We start from the raw sequence: 17,036 nt of genomic DNA, 5'->3' as shown, positions 1-17,036 counted from the left end.
CTATGATGACACCACCCCACTGCTTTCCAGCCCAGGTGACAGAGCAAGGCCCTGTCTCAAAAAAAATGGCTGGGTGTGGTGGCTCATGCCTGTAATCCTAGCACTGTGGGAGGCCGAGGCGGGCGGATTGCTCGAGGTCAGGAGTTCGAAACCAGCCTGAGAGAGACCCCCATCTCTACTAAAAATAGAAAGAAATTAATTGACCATCTAAAATATATATATACAAAAAATTAGCCGGGCAAGGTGGTGCATGCCTGTAGTCCCAGCTACTCGGGAGGCTGAGGCAGGAGGATCGCTTGAGCCCAGGAGTTTGAGGTTGCTGTGAGCTAGGCTGATGCCACGGCACTCACTCTAGCCTGGGCATCAAAGTTAGACTCTGTCTCAAAAAAAAAAAAGTTGAGGACTTTAGAAGTCATGGGACCAGCGTATTAAGCTCCTCTATTCTGTGAGGCTCCGCTACACCCAGTGCAGGGATGGGGGAGATAGAGATCTCTCTCTCGCTATCTAGTCCTGCCAGGAGCCCAGAACGGCCAGAACCACACACAGCCCTCCTGAGCACACGGGACACGTGCTGTGGGACTCAGAAGTGACTGGCAGGGGCTGGCAAGGGACCCTCTGATGCCTTTGCCCCGGGGCCTTTGGGGCTGGCCTCTGTCGTGTCTTGGTCGTTCGTGCACAGGCGCTGAATCCCGTGAGGACCCTCGGCCTGTCCCTGCCTCTCCATCTGTCACCTCACCAGCCTGGCGGGTGGGCCACCCTTCCTGGCTCTACACCTGGGAAGGGAAGAGGGGTGAGTAGGAAGTCCGGAAACTGCAAGTGGAAAGTGGACGGCTCCAGGCTCTCTCCTCTCCCCGGGAGTTGTCCACCGCAGCGAGGGCCCGCGCGGACGGCGCAGAGGCAGACGTGGGCCCGGAGCCGCGCTCCAGATGCGGAAGAAACAGGACCGGAACGGTGCGTTCGCGCCGCCCCCCGCCGCCCCGGCGAGCTCTCGTGCGGGCCGCGGCAGAGGGCGCGCCACGAGGCCCGCGGCGCCCTGGGAGACCGGGCGCTAAGCGGGACTCGGCGCTGCAGCCTCGAACGCCCGCGGCCCGCGGGACCCCCGCGCCCGGGCCCCTAGGCCTTGGTCGTGGCCTTTGGACGGCGAGGACCCCGCGCCCTCGTGGCCCGGGCGCTGCGTCCTCGGGCCAGGCCCGCGAGAGCCCACCCGGGCGCGGGGCGCGTCGCCAGGGGAGACGGCGCCGGGACGCGCAGGCGCAGTACGACGCGCTCGCCCCGCCCCCGGCCGCCGCCGCCGCCGCCCCGCCTTCCCCTTTAAGCGCCCGCCGGCCGCGTCGCCGCTTCATGAATGGAGCCCACGTGACCAAACATCATGTGACGTCTGTGGAGCGGCGGCGGCGGCGGCGGATCCCGAGCCTGGTCCGGCCCGGCCTTCCCAGCGCGCTCGGCCCGGCCCGCCAGGCGGCCAGCCCCCCGAAGCCCCGGGCCCGGACCCCTCGCGCCGGCCCCCGCCCCGCGCGGCCTCGGAGCGCGCGGCCTCGTCCCGCCGACCTCGGCCGGCCGGGCCCGCAGTGTGGTAAGTGCGGGCGGGGGGCGGCGGGCCGAGGGGCGGGGGCCGGGCTCCTCCCGCGGCGCCGAGGGCGGCGGGGTCCTGGCTCTGGGTCCGCGCGCACCTGCCGGCGGCCGGTGCCTCGCTTTCCCCGCCGGCCGGGAGCCAGCTCCGGCCCTGCCGCCTGGGTGCAGGGGTGGGCCGCGGGCGGCGGCGGCGCGCGGGCCGGGCGTGTGCGGAGCCGACTCGCGGAGGCCCGGGCGTCCTGGGGGAGGGGCGGCCGGGGCGGCGGGAGGAAAGGGTGGGGTCGAGCGGGGCGCCCCGGGGTCCGCGCGGGGGCCGGGCCCGGCGCCGCGGATTCCTCAGGTGGCCGCGTCGGCGCTGCCCGCGCGCTGGGGTCCTTGGCGCGGCCGAGGAGGGGGCAGGCGGCGCGCGGGGGGCGGCCGGGAAGACCCCGCTCGCGCCGGCTCGGCCGGGCCACTCGCGTGCCAGGGCCCCGGGGAGACTTGCTGAGTCATCAGCATGAGGTCACTCGATGCTCGAGCTGGTGCCGGGGGGGAAAGGCGCGAGGGCCTCGGGGACTGAAGGGCCGGCGGGCGGGCGCGCGCGCGCGTGGGGCTGTGGCGGAGGGGCAGGGCCCCGGGCCCGGGGCGCCAGTGCAAGTTTGGGCCGCGCGCGCGCCACTTGAGCCAGAGTGCGGCAGGAGGAAGTGGAGGGGGCTCGTGGCGGGTTTTCTCCCGGGGCCGAAGGTGAAGCATGTCTGCGCCCTCCCAGGCAGCTGGTCCCGGTCGCGGTCTGGGGCGGTTTCCCAAACTGGGAAATAGTTCCCTGAGTGAAAGGAGGGGAGGAGCTTAGGTGGGCCGTGCTGGCCGGGCGGGGAAGTAGGCTTTCCCTGAGACGGGCCTGGCTGGGCCGGCCAGGCAAGGAGGCAGTGGGGGAAAGTCCTGCTGGGTGACAGTGGGCAGGGCGAGGCGGAAGCAGCGGGACTTAGCAGGGAGAATCACTTCTTGGCCTGTTGGCTAAGGTCAAGTGTAGAGAGCAGGGGAGCAGCCCTCCCTCTCTGCCCAGCTGCCTTGGTCTCTGGGTTGAGGCTGCAGGTGGTGGGAGCTTTGAGGGTGCAGCCGATGGGCTGGTGTGGACGACACCGGGTGGCAGAATGCAGCTCCCAGTCATCCCCAAATTGTCCCCACCTGAGGTGGTGTCTTTTTGCGAAGTTAGCTAAGAGAGTGTCATTCTGCTGGGTGTCTGGCCCAGGACTCTAAGGAAATGACAACCTGAAGATGGTGTGGCCAGAGCCACCTTCCTGGGGCATATGGGTGATTCCTGGGAGGGGTTTGTAACTAGGTTAGGCTGACCCTGTGGTTTGCCCTCAGGATGGCTCCCCCAGCTCGCACGCTCTCACTAGCCCCTGGGCTTGTAGATGCCAGATGTTTTAGCACTTCAGCTGACCTCTGGGCTGGAATTTTATGCCCTTGGAATATGCAGTGTCCTGGGGAGGTGTTTCCTTAAGCCTTCTCAGTCATTTAGGCCTCAGTGGAAATGAAGTTTTAGATTCTTTTCAAAGAGTGACTTTTGGTATCTGAAGGCTCCTGGAGGAGGTGGGTGTGGAGGGCAGGCAAGAGTGAGACCCACCTGCCCCCGGCAGGGTGCCAGAGTGTCAAAGCCACACCTAGCCTGGAGTCTGGCTGCTGGGGTCTGCAGACCAGGACAAAGGAGCAAAGCAGGCAGGCAGGCTGGCCTCCTGCCTAGTGTCCATGCCCCAGCACAAGGGGATGGAGCTGCCCAAATCTCCTTCCCTTCCTTCTCTAAGCCCGAGTGCCTCCTCCATGAGGTGGGCTCTGCCTCGGGGGTAGAAGAGGGTGAAGAATGACAGGGCCCCGGCCCTCAGTACCAGGAGGTGGGCTGAGGTGGGAGGCCACCTTCTTGATGCAGCTTGTGGGATCCCCTTCCTTTGACTTCAGGAGGTGCCCTGGGCTTCCCTCCCAGCCATCCTCGTCTCTGCCTGGGCAGTGTGAATCCCTGGGTTGCAGAGGCCAGGCCAGGAGGCTGGAGGCCCTGGCTTGCTTAGCCATACCCCTCCCCCACCACACACCCACGCACACACACCTTTGATTAGGAGGCGACTGGCTGCACTTGTGCTGAGTTCAGGCCTTCTGCGCAGGGCGAAATCTGTCGAGGAGGCACTTTTCAGCTCCCAGCCGCCTCACTCGGCACTTTTCTGTGTGATCTCTTCAGGAAGTCACCATTATATCATTGTGCATAGCAGTTGGGTGGGGGGATTATGGAGGGGAGGGAGCCAGAGCCAGAGGAGGTCCCTCCACCCAGCCTTGTTGTGCTCAAGGCTGGGGAGCCCCTCGGCGGTTGGCTTTGAGGGCTGGCTCTTGCAGCAGGCATGGGGCCAGCTTGCAGGAAAGACACCTCCAGAGGACCTTCTCACCTCCAGCTTGGGTCTTCCTCTTCCTTTGATCTGGAAGAATCTGGTGGCTGGAGCCTTGGGGTATTGTGTCTGAGGCTCCTGGTGGTCTGGCAGTGGGGAGATGTCTCTGGCTTCCTTCCCTACTCTTTGCCCATAGCCCACCTCCTGGTACAAGGCTGGGTGAGGTGGAGTCTCTACCTGGTGGGAACATAGGCTTCCACCTGGCCAGCCCACACTTCAGCGCAGCTGATGAGGGACAACCCTCCACCCTAGGCCAGAATTGCTTGAAGTCCTCAGCTCCTCAGGAGGGGACTGCAGTGTGTCTTGTCTTCCAGCCACTTTCCTGCCTGCCTCTAACCTGGAAAGGAGGGGAGGAGTCTTTGCCCTATGGTCTAGTGGGGACTGGACTGAGCCTATAGACCCAGATGGGTTTCTGGGAGGAGGTGTCCTTACAGGGCTTCAGAAAGCAGAATGTGAGGTTGGGGGCTGGAGGGGTAACTGAGCGGGTGGCAGTTGGCTGGCTGGGCTGGCCTCCCAGCCCTTTTGTTTTTGTTCCTTGGCCCTGTGGGCACGGAGCTGGACAGGGCCAGAGCACAGTCAGTGACCAGAGGGGCTGACCACCCCTGCCTCCAGCTGAGCAGGCCCAGGGGCTAGTTGTGGGCCCTTGTGAAACACCCTGGGAGGGGTGGGGCAGGGTGCAAGATGCTGCAACCCAGTGTGGCAGGATGGTTACTCCATCAGTGGAGGAGGTGGACAGAGAGGGCTGGAGGGGCCTCGGGCCAGACTCCTCCTAGCTGGATTGCCTGCTACTTCCAAGGTGGGGAACTCCCCGGCCAATCCTGCCAACAGAGCCAAAGCTAGCGGGGCAACCCACTCCCCGCTCTTCAAAGTTAGCAGAACTGCCACCTCACATCTTCCTCTTTGGCTGAGTCCCTGGTGGGGACAGTCCCCCTGAGACTCTGAGGGAGTGGGGGCTTTGTCCCAGGCTGGCTTAGGGGAGGCAGCTAAAGGAGGTAGGATGCTGGAATATGCGTGCACAGGGTCCCTGCTGTTGGCCAGCCTGTAGGGCTTGGCCCTCCTGGGGTGCTGTTGGCTGGCGGGCTGGGAGTGCCAGTGCCCGGTGAGGGAGGTGGCGCTGTGCTGAGTCAGCGTGACTCGCCAGGAACAGCCGTGCTCTGGGGCAGCACTGGGGTTATTTTTAAAGCTCCCGGCTTCCTTCTAGGCTTGCCCCTCCCGCATCTCATTCCTCCTAATCTCTCCCCCAGCCCCTTTGTCTTGTTCTGCCTCCCTTCCAGCCTTCAGTTCCCCTTCCCCCATCTGGCCTTCCTGACGTCCCACCTGGTTCCCTAGTGGCAGAGTGGGCAGGGAGAAACTCAGCTTGGGAGAGGCAAGGCCAAGGGCTGTCCTCCGGTCAGGTATTAGGGGCTGGGCACCTGGGCAGCAGGCTCCTGCGGGTGTGTGTGTGTGTGAACTGGGGTGGTCTCTGGGGTCCTGACCTTTGCTCTGTGTCTTGCAGGAGTGCCTGCTTGCTGTGCCCCCGGGTTATGACGACCCCCAATAAAGGAAACAAGGCCTTGAAGGTGAGCAGCAGGGAAGGGTGTCCTGGGCTCAGTGGCATGGGGAGGCGTCCCTGCTTGGCCGTGACCTGTGTGCTTTGCTACCCCTAGGTGAAGCGGGAGCCGGGTGAGAATGGCACCAGCCTGACGGACGAGGAGCTGGTGACCATGTCGGTGCGGGAGCTGAACCAGCACCTGCGGGGCCTGTCCAAGGAGGAGATCATCCAACTGAAGCAGCGCAGGCGCACGCTCAAGAACCGCGGCTACGCCGCCAGCTGCCGTGTGAAGCGGGTGACCCAGAAGGAGGAGCTGGAGAAGCAGAAGGCGGAGCTGCAGCAGGAGGTGGAGAAGCTGGCCTCCGAGAACGCCAGCATGAAGCTGGAGCTCGACGCCCTGCGCTCCAAGTACGAGGCCCTGCAGAACTTCGCCAGGACCGTGGCCCGCAGCCCTGTGGCACCGGCCCGGGGCCCCCTTGCTGCTGGCCTGGGGCCCCTTGTCCCTGGCAAGGTGGCCGCCACCAGTGTCATCACAATAGTAAAGTCCAAGACGGACGCCCGGTCGTAGGGATGCGCGGCGTGTTTGCCCAGGCGGGTCTTCGAGGGGCCACTAGGCGCATGGTGAATTCGGCAGCCCCATCTCTCTTTCCCTTCACTTCTCTTCTCTTTCCTTCCCTTCTCCCCTCCCACCCTCGCCCTTCCCCCTCCTTCATTCCCTGCAAAGCACAACCTGCACCCCAGGGGCACTGGGCTGAGCCCCTTTGATCTAGTTGTCGTCATGTGTTTTGTACGTTGGGATTGGTCAGTTTGGCGGTGACGTGGGGTCGCCCCTAACCCCTTTGTACCAAGGCCATGCAGGCTTGGAGCCCAGAGTGGCACTGTGAGAATGGAGGAGCAAGTGCTCGCACAACTGAGCAAGCCCCCGGCCTTTCGTGTCCCTGAGTGGGGAGGGCTCCTGTCTGCCCTCCACGCTCGGGTGGCTGCTGGGCTGAGAGGGGGCAGGCAGCTCAGCCCAGCCGAAAGAGATGGGCTCTGCTCTGAAGAGTAGGGTGTCTGTGAGTTCCCTGAGTGGGTGTGCCACCAGCCTGGGTGCAGCTGGTGCTGGGGGTGTGTGGGGCTCGGGGCCAGGGGCCACGGCACTTGAGCCTGACCCGTTGTGCTGAACGAGACCAAATCACTGGTTGTGAGCTTACGTGAAGGGTGTGTCCCGTGTGTCCTGCGATGGGTCCCGTGTCACTGTTTACATGACCTATTTGTGTGGTTATATAGCCCTTTATTTAAAAGAGAGAAGTTCCTTTTACGAAGTTATTAAATTATATGTTTAAAAGCTAAAGGAAGAAAAGAGCTGCAGAGTATTTATAAAACTGTCTTTTAAAAAAAAAAAAAAAGAACAAGCAAGAAGAACATTTGACCATATAAATGGAAAAGGGAAGAAAGTATATTAGAAACTTTGCTAGTTTAAAAAAAGAAAAAAAAAACAAAAAAAATCCCTTTCTTGTAAACTTATGGACAACTCTTTGTGGCTGTTGGAGTTTAGTTTTTATATACACAGAGTTATCAAACGTTATTTATAAAACTTAGTTTAAAAAAAGACAAAAAAAAGCCAAGCCGTGAGCCGACCAGAGGCCGTCCTCTTTGATATCTTTTGCAATTGTACCGAAAGTGACTTACTCCTTCGCCCTTCCTGCTTCCGTCTCTTGCCGGTGCCGTGGTGTTGTCCGTGCCTGGTGAGGTTTTGTGCAGCCGTGAAGTGCTGGTGCTTCTGGTGACCTTTGACCTGTGAGTGTCACTTCTTGTGTCTGTTTTTCTGTGTTTGTTTTTTGGATTTAGTTGTATTTTTGCTTCTGCTGGCTTGCCAGACCCGGGCTGGGCTGGGGTGCCCGGCGCTGCCTGCTACGTGGGAGGTCGGGGAGCTGTGCCCCCAGCCCCAGGAAGTCAGACGTGGGGCTCTGCCCCTCCCACCTATGCTGAGCCTTGACGTAGTGTGTGTCTAGGGCTTGGGCTGGTCCAGTGGCAGAGAAGGTGAAATTAGGGGGCCACTTGGGGGCCCCCATGCTGCTTCCACACCCATCACCTCTGGCCTCGGGTGGTGGCGTTGCAGGGACCAAGGAGTCACTGTGGGTGCCCAGGGGGCCCTGGCCAAGCTTTCCCCGCCGTCTTCCTCTGGCCTCAGCTTTGTTCCCGTAGGCTTCATGTGGGGCCTCAGCCAAGGAACCCCAGGGGCCTGCTTATCCCTGAACTGTTTCCATGCTGCAAGGTGGTGCTTCCCAGGTAGAGTGGTGGGGGACTCCCCTGAGGCGGCCCCTTCTTCCTTGTCCCTGACTTGCTCTGAGGGCCTGGGGGCATCTTCACCAGTGCAGACAAGGGCTACGATCTCCAGGGCCCAGTCTTGGCCCCTTTCTCTACTTGTCCACGCTGGCAGCTCTTGGCTTTGGGCCCTTCTTCCACCTCCCTTTGGTATCTGTGTCTTCCAGGGATCAGCTGCTGGCTTTTGGAGGTACTTCTTTCTGGAGGCTGAGCCCACCTCTCTGTCCCAGAGCCTGCTGACCTTCCAGGCTTGGCTCAGGAAGCTCCTTGTAGGCGTGTGATGGGGAGGGGGTTGCCCACCTACCCGCAAGAGGCTACAGTTCTGTCTCTGGCCACGGGAGCCTTGGCCTTTTCAGCAGGGGTTGCTGGAGTCGTCTTTGGGGGCCATGGACCCCTGAAAAGCACAGAAGTGTGACCTGGTAAGACAAAAAACTGCGGCCTGAACAGGGTTTATCATCATGGGCAGCAGGATTTTTATCTAAGAGTTTGACCCAGTGTGCCTGTGAAGTGGGCACCGGGCATGCCATTGACTCTTGTCATATGGATGGGCTTCGCTGCTACTGGTGTGCGGACACACTGCTGCTTGTACCTGGCTCAGCCTGCAGATGGAAATGCAGCTGTTGCCTCTGAGTCACTTAATGACTTCCCCTCCCTCCCCTCAATCTGGTTTTGTCTAACTGGAATCCAGGTGTGAGTTGCTGATGTTGGTTGCGGCATCAGTGAGTTGGAATCATCAGTGAAGAAAGGTCGTGACCGGTGGTGGAGTGGGAAGGACAGGCCCTCCCTGTTCTTGTGTGGCCCCCACTTTTGTCCTGGCTCGGGGTTGTCATCCATTTCTGAGCACCTGTGCCAGGCTGCAGACCCAGAAAGCAGGAGGAGGAAGTAGGTGAGGAAGAAGAGGAGGGTTTGAGGATAGGTACAGAAGTTGCAGGTCCTTGGTTTGGTTTACAAAAGAAGCTTATGGACTTTAGGCCATGCTTCCTTTCAAGAGTTTTGGTTTTGGAGCAGCTGTTCTTTGGGTCTGGGGGAGTGTTCCCATTCCCTGTCCAGCCAGCCCTGCAGGGCCACTCCACCCCCTTCCCCTTGATTTCTTTAGAGTAGATCCTGTGTCCACATGTGATCGTTGTCTTTCTGATCTTTGTTAATTCCATTTTCCTACTGTACGGAAGTTGTGTTCTTCTTTCTTCTCAACTTTTCTGACACAGCGAATCGAGGGCTTTGGCCAAGGCCAGGTCTCTCAAAATTGTCCGCTAAGTAAACCATAATGCGTATCTTCCCTCCCACCTTGACTTTGCCACAACTCTCCCTTATCCCAACTTGGACACTCAGATTTCAGAGAAAAACCCAGCAGGAACAGGTCAGCTCTTCCTGGGGAGCATAGCCCCAGGGAGACCTCCCCATGGCTCCTGACTGCTACTCAGACAGCTCTGCTATTAGCGTGGGTGCTCCATGGTGGCTGTGTCCTGTGCTGAGGTTTCTGCCAGAGGGCAGGCCCCCTGTAGGCTTCTGCTCCTGCTGCACGCTTGGGGTCTGTGTGTGCACTTGACATTCAGCAGCAGCCTCAGTGGTGGTCAGTGCCTGGCCCCACGGCTCTGGTTGGCTGCAGCCTGATTGGGGACAATGATTAGGTCTCATTATGTTCCTGCCACCTCCATCTCTGGAGTGGCCACTTGGCCAAAGTTCCCATCCACATATGGGAAGCTGGAGCCACAGCCTACTGCACCGTTTCCGCTCTGGGATCTTGTGAGTTACTTTTTTAGGCTGTGGTTTGGTGAAAGGAACCAACACATTAACGATTTTTTTTCCCCAGAAGCCACTGAATAATTCTTTTTGGCATGTTTTTTGCCTTCCTGTTGAGCAGAGGCCATAATCAGTGCCACACAGTGGTAGGGGTGTACCCAGGAGACTCTGATGGCCTGTGCTGGCATGTGCTGTGCCTGCTGGCCAGTGGCACACATTTCCACCCCTCCCCTAGAGCAGCAGCTTTGATGCCGTGGGTGTCCCTTGAGTCTGATCTGGATGGAGTGTGAGAGAGCGTGTCCCCGATAAACTGTGAGACCTCCCTGTTTTCAGTGACCCCAGTTGGGCATTGGCCCCTTCAGCAACCTTGTGTCCCAGCCCCACCCTTATTCCCATCCCCTCAGTCTGCTAGTCCCTGAAGCCTTTAACCAAATGGGAGTGGTACAGAAAGCCTTCTCCTGGTATTTTAGGGCAACAGGACAAGGGCTACCCGTGTGTCCAGCTGCCCCGTGCTCTCCTGGCGCTGAGAGGTGGGTCCAAGCAGTTACCAGCCTCTGCCTGCCCTGCCTAGGGCTGGAGCCAGGGCAATTTGGTGTGCGTGGAGGACTCTGGGATCTGGTGGGGTCGGGTGGGCTGGGGTGGGCTGGGGTGGTTAAAGATCAGAGGAGGGGATGCGAGGTGGGGCCGGAGGCCCCGCACCTGGTGTAGGGCGGTCAGGGGCCTGACCTGGGGCTGGGCGGTGGCCTCAGTGCCCTACCCCTGCCCTGCGCAGTATTTATTGCTAAATTATTGTCCAGGAGGGGCAGCACTGGGCCTGGCCCCCCGGGTATTTATTGCTGTACATAGTGTATGTTTGTGATATATAAGGTTTTCTTTATTTTGTATATGATCAATAAACACCTTTTAAAGAGACTGGCAGGTGCTTCTTTGGGCGGCGGGGCGGGGCGGGGCGGGGCCGGCGCGCGCATGCGCCCGCGCGCGGCCTGCTGGGCGAGGCGGAAGCGGAAGCGCGGGTCTCCCCGGGGAGCGATGGCAGCCGGGGGTCTGAGCCGCTCGGAGCGCAAGGCGGCGGAGCGGGTCCGGAGGCTGCGGGAGGAGCAGCAGCGGGAGCGCCTCCGCCAGGTACGCCCCGCGCGGCCGCCCGCCCGCGACCCGCCGCCGCCGCCGCTCACCGCCCGCCCGCCCGCAGGTGTCGCGCATCCTGAGGAAGGCGGCGGCGGAGCGCAGCGCCGAGGAGGGCCGGCTGCTGGCCGAGAGCGAGGACCTGGTGACGGAGCTGCAGGGCCGGAGCCGGCGGCGCGAGGGCCTGAAGCGGCGGCTACAGGAGGCGAGTCCCGCGGGGCGCGGCTGGGCGCCCTGCGTCCGGGGTGGGCGCCCGGCCGGAGGGGAGGTGACCAGCCCCGGCGTCTCGGCAGGTGTGCGACGACCCCGAGGAGCTGCGCAGGAAAGTCCGGGAGCTGGCCGGCGCCGTCCGCAACGCCAAATACCTGGTCGTCTACACTGGCGCGGGGATCAGCACGGTAGGGAGGGAGCCGTGGACGCCTGCCCGCACTCCCTCAAGTCCCGGGCGGGCCCGGACCGCCGGGCTGCCTGTCCAGGGGCGGGCGTGGGGCGCCCCCTTCTGGGGGACCGGCCCAGGACGGAGTACTGTGCCGGAGTTGGGTAACGAAGGAATCGCAAAAATCTTGCCTTTAGGTTTTTCCCTTTCTTAGAGAAACACGAAATGACTCAACTCAAAATTTAACTGATATAAACACTTTAGAAATGGCTGAGCTGTATATCACAGCGACTTAGAGGCAGAAAGAGAACAGGAATACAAATGAGATGTAGAAGGTGGCTGCCTGCAGGCTCCTCCTCACTCGAAATCGGGCCTGCCAGTCAATTGACCCCAGATTAGGTGGGCAGAACTCAGCCCAGAGCTGTCTACTGATTCCCCATTCATTGTGTTCTGTCCATTTGAAGGAAGATAAGAAGGAAGTGAGACTGTAGGAATCCGAATGCACCAGGTAAAGGAGAGAATTGCATCGTGTTTTTCCGTTTTATGTTTTGTTTTTTATAGAGACAGGGTCCCCATCTGTGGCCCAGGCTGGAGTGCAGTGACGCCATCATGGCTCACTGCAGCCTGGAATTCCTGGGCTCACGTGATCTATCCTCCTGGCTCAGCCTCCCTGCATTATTTTGACACGTTTCACTGGGAAAGTATCCTGGGCTGTGGGACATCAGTGTCTTTGAGAGTGGGACTGGCACACTGTCCATCTAATCTGATGGGCAAGTGTGGAGTCTTAGGCATGTGTAGGCCCAGCAGAGCAGAACACCAGCAGAGCTGAACACCAAGTGATCTCCGTATTCAGGAAACCCTTAGGTGACGGTAATCAGGCATGTGAGCAAATACCCACGTAAGGCTGACTATACTGGGGTCTCGGAAACAGAAATCCAGACACACGCTGTGTTGTCTCAGAGCCAGGAAACCCACAGGGAGGGTGGGGGATTTGTGGGAGGTGGCCTTGAAGGAATGGTGATGTATACAGCCGAAGGTGGGGGCCAGGCACTCCAAAGAAAGGTAACAAACAGCAGAGGCGCGAGAGCAACAGTGTATAAGGTGAGTTTGCTGCTCCAATTCGTAGCTACCTGGAGCTCTAGCCTTCGGGTCTCTTCCCTCCACAGCCAGATGTGCAGATCCAGTCTCACAGTTACATAACAGCAGCAGTGTCACTTCTTACAGAGCTTCCAGGGGCAGCTAACAGCCCCTTGCCACTAATCAGTTTGATTTGAATGTTACTATTCGAGGTTGCCCTATTGAATGTGACAGTTAGAACCGTGATAAAGGTGGGCATTTTTCTGAGTTTCGGCAGCAGTGAAGGGACAGGACTTCCCCAGAAGGGAACACAAGACTGATCCTGGCGTGCCTTCTGTTTTTTTCCTCTCGGCATCGGTTTGTTTCACCGGATGGGAAACTTGGCAAATTAGATGTTTATCTCATCTGGAGTGGTTGTCTTACCTTTGTTAAGATTGAGTGGGAGGCAGTGCGTTTTGGCAATCCCGTGAATCTGTCTCTTGCTTCAGTGGTGTTTGGATGGAACAGACCCTGGGGGCTTCCTTAAAAAAATTTAAAAAAAAACAAGATTGAGCGGGAATTACTCAGAGCATTGGGATGTAAGAATTTGGACAAAGCAGTGCCCCAACCTGGAGGTTCACCCTTTGCTAAACATTTGAGCACTGGGCCAGGTCCTGGGGACATGCATGGACCTGACTAGCCCCCCACAGTGTGAGGGACACATGTAGTCACAGAGCCCAGCTCTGCTGAGTGCTAGAGAGGCTCCTGGAGGGGGGCAGGGCACTGCTGAGCCTGGACAGCCGAGTCAGGCCAGGTGGGAAGGGGAGTCCAGGCAGAATGAAGGAGCCCTGCTGGGGGACGCTCCTTCTGGGGTCGGGCAGCTCAGCCTGTGGAAGGAAGAAGCCGGTCTGTGGGCCAGCCAGTAGTGTGGCGGGAGAAACTGGCTCTCTGTTTTGGGGAATTTAGCCAGTACCTACAGTGATGCCTTTTTACTTGGCTTGCCTTTTTTCCGAACATGCAGGCAGCCTCTATCCCAGATTACCGGGGCCCTAATGGTGTCTGGACGTTGCTTCGGAAAGGGAGGAGTGTCAGGTGAGCAGGCCAAGTGCAGCCTTCCTGAGCAGGTGGGGAGGGACCATGTGGGTCTGAGTGTGCAGCCGTCCTTATCCCCACGTTCCCTCCCACCCGCAGTGCTGCCGACCTGAGTGAGGCTGAGCCAACCCTCACACACATGAGCATCGCCCGTTTGCACGAGCAGAGGCTGGTAAGACCCCAGTGTGGCTGGCACACTTGCCTAGGCTCAGGGCCTGGAGCGCCGCCTTAGTACCCAAGTAGAATACTGTCTCTCCGCTCTGCCTGCTGGGTGACCCCCGAGATGAGCACCCATCGAGCAGGCTGGACTCCTGGTTTGGTCCTCCCATGCTTCCTGTCAGGAAAAAAGGGCAGCTCTTCCTCCAAACCAGTCTGTCCAGGGAAGCAGATCTTCCTCCAAACAAGTCTGTCCAGGGCCAGCCTCCGGCCCAGAGCAGCTGGTGGCCTTTCCCCTCATACACCTCAGGAGCCACAGGGCAGGCCAGTAGGAAATCTCTGGAGACCCTCCGCAGAACACCTTCAACCAAGAGGGGAGGGGGTAGATCTGCCTGGGCCTTCAGGGACCTGAAGCACATTGACCCAAGGGAGCACAAGCCTGGGGCAGAAGTGCCCCTCACAGAGCCCTGCGCCGCAGGCCAGCTTCACAGGGCCAGTTCCAACGCTTGCCCTCCCAGCAGCTGCAAGTGTGGCAGGGCTGAGGGGAGGACAGCCCCCCCCCCCCAGTCCTGGTGGTCAGGCCTGCTGTGTGCTTTACCCTCCCAGGCTTTCTGCAGGGTTCTGGTCTCGGCAGCTGTGACTGGGCTGTGCTCAGAGTGGTCTCACTGCCTCCCTGACCACCTTGCTGATGGCTGGCCTGTCCTGCTGTCCCTGTCCAGGTGCAGCACGTGGTGTCTCAGAACTGTGATGGGCTCCACCTGCGGAGTGGGCTGCCACGCACGGCCATCTCGGAGCTCCACGGGAACATGTACATTGAAGTGAGCAGTCCTGCGGGGACCCCGGGCCTGGCGGGCAGGCGGGTCCACTCATCGTGCCCTCTCGCCCTCAGGTCTGCACCTCCTGCGTCCCCAACAGGGAATACGTGCGGGTATTTGATGTGACGGAGCGCACTGCCCTCCACAGACACCAGACGGGCCGGGCCTGCCACAAGTGCGGGACCCAGCTGCGGGACACCATTGTGCACTTCGGGGAGAGGGGGACGTTGGGGCAGCCCCTGAACTGGGAGGCAGCAACTGAGGCTGCCAGCAAAGCAGACACAATCCTGTGTTTAGGGTCCAGCTTGAAGGTACGGGCTGATGACATTGTGAATGTGCAGAGTGAGCAGGTTTCTGCCCCTGCCTTCCCAGAGCTGTCCAGCTCAGTGTCAGGCCCAGCCTTCTGTGACCACGTTCTCTGTGTGCGTGTGCTGTGTCTGTCCGTTTCTGCAGGTTCTAAAGAAATATCCACGCCTCTGGTGCATGACCAAGCCCCCTAGCCGGCGGCCCAAACTCTACATTGTGAACTTGCAGGTAACTCGGCTGCCCAGAGCCGTGTCCTAAGACCTGGGCCTTAGGACAAGGAGCCAGAGAGACGCCCTGCACGCACCACGGAGGCCTGAGACCAGCCCATGGGGGTTGCATGGGGAAGGCTGACCAAGCCTACAGAGGCCAAGGCTGACCAGGTGTTACCCTCACTCACCTTTCCTCGTCCACAGTGGACCCCAAAGGACGACTGGGCTGCCCTGAAGCTTCACGGGAAGTGTGATGACGTCATGCGGCTCCTTATGGACGAGCTGGGCCTGGAGATCCCCCTCTACAGCAGGTGAGTGGGCCCAGCACATCACCCCACTTCCCTGCACCTCTGTGTGGTGGGCCTTGTCTGTCTTCTCTTGTGAGCTGAGCGTGGAGGAAGCTCCGGGGTGTTCCCAGCAGCACCTGAGGTGTGACTAATCGCAGTGGTCTCCAGAGGCGAGACTCTGTGTGCGCACACTCCTGCCTGGGCCGACGTGGCGTGCAGAAGCCCCGTGGGGAGAGGGGCTCTGCCCGCTGACCTCGCGGAGAAGCCTGGTGGGAAGGTGGCTGGAGAGGACCGGCAGCTTTGGTCAGACAGAATCTCAGTGCACTTGGTTTTGGGATTTGGCATATTTTGGGGAAGCTTAAACAAACTGTGCCGTAATGCAGAATTTGTGATAATTTAGTCTTGGTGTGTGTATTGAGTAAAAAGTTTACACTTTCTTTCTCTGTGAATTTTCAGGGTCTTATAGGGGAAATCAGTAACTTCTTTTAATCAAAGGGTTCAAGAAATTAAGGATCCCTTCACCTTCTGGGCCTGGCAATTCTTGTATGTTATGTTTGTGGTGTTCTGTAATGTGGGCCTATCGTGTACTGTATTTTTTTTTTTTACATTAACTTAGCTCATTTTCTTTATCAGTGCTTATCTGTATCCTAAGTTATGATATGTGGTTCTGCATCTCAGTCAGACACATGGTTTCTTCATGGTGTCGTCTGTAGGCCGTGCCTCCCTAGTCAGCTGGGAAGGGGAGAGGGTCTGACCCACCTGCCCCCGGCCGTTCGAGTGAAAGGTGGGGCCCAGAGTTATTAGTGGCTCGACCCTGGACACAGCGGTGCCCCTGGGGCCACCGCCGCCCCACCCTGTTTGTGCGTGGCCACTCACTGGCGGACCAGGGCTCTGAGTGCCGAGGAGACCAAGCCGGTGAGGGTGCTGACCTTTCAGTTACTGCCCAAGGAGATGACCTCTCCTGCAGCTGTTGTGCAGCTGGGTGACAGTGGAGCCGCCAACCAGAGCCCAGCCACGGTTAAGGCATGGGAGGGTAGCGGGGAGGCAGGGGACCTCAGACAGCTTTCCCGTGCTAGGGCGGGTTGTGACTGCGAGAGGCTCCCGGCCTTGCCTGACACAGCTTTCCCTTTTTGGTAGGTGGCAGGATCCCATCTTCTCCCTGGCAACTCCCCTGCGCGCTGGCGAAGAAGGCAGCCACAGTCGGAAGTCGCTGTGCAGAAGCAGAGAGGAAGCCCCGCCCGGGGACTGTGGTGCCCCACTTAGCTCAGCCCCCATCCTTGGAGGCTGGTTTGGCAGGGGCTGCACCAAACGCACAAAAAGGAAGAAAGTGACGTAGCCTGGTGCTTGATGAAGAACAGTTGGCACTTTGCAGATGGACAGAACGCTTATTCAGGGGCCAGTGTCACCGTGAAGGCTGGGTTGTCCCCAGGGGGTCCAGCAAGAAGACCTCTTGGGGTGACATTTTCACCGTGACATGTGTAACCATCTGTCCGTCCTTGTGGGGAGCCCCCTTGCACTGCTGTGGTCGTCCCTGATACAGCCTCATCCGGGACACCTGCCCCTCGGCCTCTAATGAGAGGTGGCAGTGACGCCATTCGGCGGAGCTCGGGTTATTTCGGACCTGGCTGGCAGAGAGGAAGTCACGACTGCCTTACCTCACTGGCCAGGCTAGTCTCAGGGCCTCATCCTATTTCTACTACTTCTTACTAAAAAGTGTAACTTTGTAGAAGCCTTTTTCTGTATTGGGTATGCGGCAGAGGGGTGCTTCCGAGCTTTGCGCTAAGCAGACCTTTTTATTCCTATTAAACATCTCTGCACCGTCTTCCCGTATTACTTGGCTCGTTCAGGTGGGCGGGCTCGCTGGGCGCCGGTCCCAGGCTGGGCAGGCAGCGTGGGCCTTGCTAAAAAAGTCTCTTAGCTGGGGCGACACCCCATGAAGGTGGGTGAAGGTGAGGGCTCACTGAGCAGGATACCACGGGCCCACCTCGCGCGCTGCTGTCCCGCCCTACCTGCTGACAGGTGTGAGCAGGAGGGGCGGGGGGCGGGGCCTGCTGGC

At 59.7% G+C, this 17,036-nt stretch overlaps 2 protein-coding genes across 5 annotated transcripts; both read left to right on the top strand.

Moving 5' to 3' along the window:
* The first annotated feature begins 1,349 nt into the window (after window positions 1-1,349).
* MAFG (MAF bZIP transcription factor G) lies at window positions 1,350-9,444 on the top strand. Of its 3 annotated transcripts, none has more exons than XM_012789409.2 (3): window positions 1,350-1,573; window positions 5,479-5,542; window positions 5,630-9,444. In XM_012789409.2, the coding sequence occupies exons 2-3, from the start codon at window positions 5,507-5,509 to the stop codon at window positions 6,080-6,082; spliced, it is 489 nt and encodes a 162-aa protein (XP_012644863.1). In that variant the 5' UTR covers window positions 1,350-1,573; window positions 5,479-5,506; the 3' UTR covers window positions 6,083-9,444. The 3 variants fall into 3 exon arrangements, with proteins under 3 accessions (XP_012644863.1, XP_012644865.1, XP_012644864.1); XM_012789411.2 differs by lacking the exon at window positions 1,350-1,573 and adding an exon at window positions 4,687-4,779; XM_012789410.3 differs by lacking the exon at window positions 1,350-1,573 and adding an exon at window positions 4,966-5,377.
* A 1,090-nt stretch (window positions 9,445-10,534) lies between these two features.
* Window positions 10,535-16,802, top strand: SIRT7 (sirtuin 7). Of its 2 annotated transcripts, XM_012789413.2 has the most exons (10): window positions 10,535-10,683; window positions 10,751-10,888; window positions 10,977-11,081; window positions 13,137-13,207; window positions 13,307-13,379; window positions 14,083-14,181; window positions 14,253-14,489; window positions 14,632-14,712; window positions 14,898-15,004; window positions 16,118-16,802. In XM_012789413.2, the coding sequence occupies exons 1-10, from the start codon at window positions 10,591-10,593 to the stop codon at window positions 16,314-16,316; spliced, it is 1,203 nt and encodes a 400-aa protein (XP_012644867.1). In that variant the 5' UTR covers window positions 10,535-10,590; the 3' UTR covers window positions 16,317-16,802. The 2 variants fall into 2 exon arrangements, with proteins under 2 accessions (XP_012644867.1, XP_075855945.1); XM_075999830.1 differs by lacking the exon at window positions 10,751-10,888.
* The last annotated feature ends 234 nt before the right edge of the window (window positions 16,803-17,036 follow it).

Source organism: Microcebus murinus, unplaced genomic scaffold (assembly GCF_040939455.1).
Source record: "Microcebus murinus isolate Inina unplaced genomic scaffold, M.murinus_Inina_mat1.0 scaf010_hap2_Mmur4.0, whole genome shotgun sequence".
NCBI lineage: Eukaryota > Metazoa > Chordata > Mammalia > Primates > Cheirogaleidae > Microcebus > Microcebus murinus.
The sequence above is the reverse complement of the archived record's forward strand: the minus strand, read 5'-3'. Positions and strand labels throughout refer to the sequence as shown.

What these genes read in the sequence shown, in the direction of transcription:
- MAFG (XM_012789409.2), top strand. Translation starts at nt 5,507, where the DNA reads ATGACGACCCCCAATAAAGGAAACAAGGCCTTGAAG. An exon ending in AAGGAAACAAGGCCTTGAAG is followed by an intron (nt 5,543 to 5,629) that starts GTGAGCAGCAGG and finishes TGCTACCCCTAG; the next exon opens with GTGAAGCGGGAGCCGGGTGA.
- SIRT7 (XM_012789413.2), top strand. Translation starts at nt 10,591, where the DNA reads ATGGCAGCCGGGGGTCTGAGCCGCTCGGAGCGCAAGGCGGCGGAGCGG. An exon ending in TCTACATTGTGAACTTGCAG is followed by an intron (nt 14,713 to 14,897) that starts GTAACTCGGCTG and finishes CCTCGTCCACAG; the next exon opens with TGGACCCCAAAGGACGACTG. An exon ending in GAGATCCCCCTCTACAGCAG is followed by an intron (nt 15,005 to 16,117) that starts GTGAGTGGGCCC and finishes CCTTTTTGGTAG; the next exon opens with GTGGCAGGATCCCATCTTCT.